Genomic DNA, 4,371 nt, shown 5'->3' with positions numbered 1-4,371 from the left:
TCTAGGAAGCCTGTTCCAGTGTTCTCAGGTTAACTCAGGCTCAGATTCTCAGGTGAATTTATTTTCTTCTTCCTCTTTTTTTTTTTCTTGAAGAACTAGTACTTAGCAATCCTCAAAAATGCCATTGTGCTTTTTGCCTGTGGCTTTTCCTGATGCTATTTTGTTGAAACCTACTTATTTCTATTCAAATCTCTCCTGAAGAGAACAGATGCAACTCAGCTGAAATGGTGATGACTGTACAATCCCGTATGTCACTGCAGAGTGGGAAAAATTAATAGCATCTAGTAAACAACAACGCAAAATCAAATGTGAGGTTTCAGTTATCTTTGCTATCTTCTGCAATCTGAAAAATCCTTTTTGTTCTTGTGAAGTTTGACAACAGCTCACTGAACACAGCCAATGGGTTTTCAACAAGTTTGTATTTTAATGTTAAATGTCTCTATATCTGCAAGTATAAACACATTGCTGGGAAGAAATACCCATCTCAACCTGTGGTCTCATCTCTGATTTTGATTAAATTCCTCCATTTGCAGCAAAGGAAGCAACAAATTTACAACTTTGTCAGTAAGGGAAAATAGTTGAGCAATTGTTGTGTCTTGATTTACAGCTCATTTATTTTTATCTACCAGTCAACATACAAATGCATTGTTACAGGTTGGGATTTCAAAGAGCTTTGAGAAGGGAAATAATGTTTCCTAATCCCTTTTAAATAGCTACCTCTTCTTTCAAGGCCAATTGTCAATTACAGTGAAAAGTGACATACAGAAACTTTTGTCTAGATGAATAAAATACTCAAGCAGTAATACCTTCATCAAACCAGTTTGGCTCAGGGAGTCTGCAGGCTTCCACTCTTTATTAGTCAGCAAGCTCTTTGCTCTGTAAGGAGCTAATCACCACCGTAAGTCATTACCACTTACCATACTGCATGTCCACTTTTAAAAATTGAAAACACCAACTCCAGCATCTTCTGTATTGTTTGGCAACAGCAGCTGAATTTCTAATGACTATATTTACAGCAGGCTTTCCAAATTTGTATTTTAAAGCCTGTGTAGTTAATGGCAGAGTCTGTCTTGTTTATGAATGCAGTGGCAGCTCAGCAAGTAGGATAAATGTGTTTGGGAAGTGTTCCCTAACCCCTTGGCCTGCTGGGCAGTAGTGCCAGGTGAGGGGAGGGCAGCTGCTCCTGCTGAGACCATCCCATCTCCCAGAGTTACACCTGTGTTTTGTCAGTAACAGAAATCGCAGTGACTTTGCCATACCTCTCCTCAGGTCTCTCCAGTGACTTGGATCCAGCCATGAGAGCAAAATTTGCCTGGGCTTGAGTGGCAGGATGGAGCTGTGCTCACACAGTGCAGTAAGGCAATAAGGAATTGCACCACAGTCTGGGGCTGCAGTTCTAGCAGGTCTCACTTGGCACTTCAAATCACTACTTTGAATGTTTGGCTTGATTTAAAGCCCAGCTAATCACAGGATCCAGTTCACAAAGCTGCTCATTATTTTACTGCAGAAATTGAGTGACATGTTATGTTTTGAGCAGGGGAAATGATAACCCAGAAAACGGCATGGAAAAGAGGAATGTGATTGTGAAACATCATCCATTTCTCTTCCTCTCTCTCTGGCCTTTCCTTATGCTGATGGGGAAAAGTGGCAGAGCCACTGCCATTTTCCTGCCCATCCCTTCCTACCCTCTGCAGGTACACCTTGCACCTCCTGCAGGTCAGAGCACAGGTCTGCCAGGCCATTATGCAGATCCCTGTGTCCCCCTCCACCCCACTGTGCATTTCTGAAATTACAGGACAAACCTGGCCCAGAAAATCCTCACCAGTAAAGCAATTTCTGGCCCTGCTGGCCCTGCTCATGTGAGTACAAACATCATGTGCCTAAAGGACAGTTTAGGAACTCTTCACTTGCTACCTGTATTTGTTGAATGCAGGTCTTTTACAAGAAACCACTGGTTCATCCTGGTATCCAGTAAGAATAAGCTGCAGTATCAGTGAAGAATGAAAAGGAGTTGTGTGGTATTTGTGATTCAACAGCGAAAGCTGCCCCCTGGAGGAACAAGTCATTAGGCAAATGAGATAATGAGATGCAACAGGGTCCAAAAATACCTCCACACATTCAACAGTGAGCATCGTTATTGTAGTCACTTTACTAAGTTAACCAAAGAGACTCAAAAACTGAAATACAGACTTTGTACAGAATGAGTTGGGAGTACAAATAAAAATAATCAACATTCTTCAAGAATTATTTGTGTTTATAAACATCAATAAATACTGAAAAATATGTGAAAATTAAAAAGAAAAAAAGGAAACAATACCAGCAATTTTAAATTGTCCCAATATTTATAACTTAAGTGGATTTTTTTGTACTTTAGCAATAGGGATTTCACCCAGAAGTCCTTATATAATTAAAAAAGGAAAAGGAAAGTAGTCAGCATATTGCTGACACAAGACCAGGGAAGGGGTCACAACTAGAGCAGAAAAATGACACATCCCGTTAGAACTGTGTTACAATTTGGCAGGAATACTCTTAATGAACACCACATATGTGTGAGAAAGAGACAGCATCACTATTACAGGCAAAAAATTATGGTCAGGTGTCATTATCCGTTGTCAAAAATGAAAATTAGTCAAAGGGGAAATGGAGACTAGAAAAGGAAAGGGGAAAAAAATAAGGAAACTTTTAAAAACACCTCTTGATAATAGTCTCCTAAGGCAAATGTTACATGCACTACCTTCCCAAGAAACTAGACAAAGCTCTTCCATTCCTCGTATGTTTCCTTTCATTTCTTTTCATGAAGAAAGGTTTGAGAGAGCAGAGCGCTGGGAAGAAATACTGCAAACCTCTAAATTAGTGAACGAACTTCCAGCATCGCTATTGTATTCAGGGTATGAGGAACTGGAAGAAATTATGTTTTTCAGCCTCTGAAGTGCAATGATCAGTAGCAAAAGGAGAAAAGCTAAGAGACTAAGGAATATAGAAACATAGACATAGACGTTGGATAAACGGCCAGGTGATGAATCCACTGAAGTTGAAAGGGATGTGGGATACAGCTCCAGAAAAGTCCCGTTTTCCATGTTTCCCACAAATCCAGATGAAGGGTCGGGTTCTGACATTACTGGGTTTGTGTTTTAAAAATCACAACAGATCTTGTATTTCAAGGGCAGTTTTAGTAGCAGGAAAAGGGTTTCTTTAAAGCGAACATTTTTCCATCACAATGGTGAGATGACAAGTCAGCCAGTGAATGAATTTATCCTTTACTGCTCAAGCCCAGCACAATTTAAGATTATATCCTTCAGAACTGCAAGGGAAAAAAGAAAAAAAAAGCAAGCATGATTAATTTACTAGCAGATAATGTGCACTCAATAGAATTTAGCTCTTAGGAGTTACATTTCTTAGCTCGAAGATGCAATTCCTAGAGAATTAGCTAGCAATTATCTTTCTATCTCAATTTTCCAAATTGCAGGGATTAGGAGAAATCCTACTGAATCCTAAAGAATTAAAATTGACTCTTCCCAACCAGGAGTTGTTTTTATTGCAGAACAGCACAATCAAAAATGTACTTTATATGGGACAGAAATGCTGGAATCCAAATTTATCTTGTGAAAAAAATCTAGTCGAGGAATGAAACCCCCTCCCAAGACTTCAGCTCCTCAACCTAGAAGAGCAAAGCCACTCAACATCACAGTCGATGATGAATGCATTAGCCACCTACTCCACAGTGTCTTGCCAGAGGTACCCAGAATTAGAAAATCTACCAGACCTACTTTCTTACTGTATACTTAGAAAATGTTTTGAATGGTTTCAAATATCAAAATGCACCTCGCTGTAATTCTGCCATGGGGATCTCAATGTCAGGCATGTTTCAGTGAAGTGATGCACCTTCTGACACCTACAAGCAAAACCCCCAGGAATGGGCAGCCCTGCCAGCCCAGCAAGCATGACAGGGCTATCTAAGGGCTATGGAGAAAAGGTTACATCCCAGATGTTGTTTTATTGTTTATTTATTGTGTTTGTTGTTTTATAGTGGAGCTTTTGGTGGTCTTAATCAAGCATCCCAATAGCCTACAGATATGCAGGAGTACAGAACTGCATCTGCAAATACCAGATAAAAATATTCCTACCCTTGTGGTGTATAACTCATAGTGATGCATAAAATATACTAAACTAAAGCCATTTTATAACTCTAATAGTATTTAGCCCCACAGGAAACAGTATTTGTTGTACCTCATGAAATAAGTCACACCAGACTGAACAAAGAGAGAGCCTTATGAGATTATACTCCTTTTGAACTGTCTTTAATTTAGTGATACAAAATTAACTAATGGAACAATATGTGTTCCTTTCATGTTCTGAAAGTAGTTAAGTGTG

General features: G+C 39.4%; 1 protein-coding gene across 1 annotated transcript; it reads right to left on the bottom strand.

The window, feature by feature from the left end:
• Window positions 1–2,792: 2,792 nt before the first annotated feature.
• On the bottom strand, window positions 2,793–3,116 carry SERTM1 (serine rich and transmembrane domain containing 1; the record flags this gene model as incomplete). The annotated part of the gene is made up of 1 exon (XM_082278744.1): window positions 2,793–3,116. The coding sequence occupies one exon, from the start codon at window positions 3,114–3,116 to the stop codon at window positions 2,793–2,795; it is 324 nt and encodes a 107-aa protein (XP_082134870.1).
• Between the last annotated feature and the right edge of the window lie 1,255 nt (window positions 3,117–4,371).

Source organism: Coloeus monedula (genome assembly GCF_965178545.1).
Source record: "Coloeus monedula genome assembly, chromosome: 3".
NCBI classification, from domain to species: Eukaryota; Metazoa; Chordata; class Aves; order Passeriformes; family Corvidae; genus Coloeus; species Coloeus monedula.
This window is presented reverse-complemented; position numbering and strand designations above follow the sequence as displayed.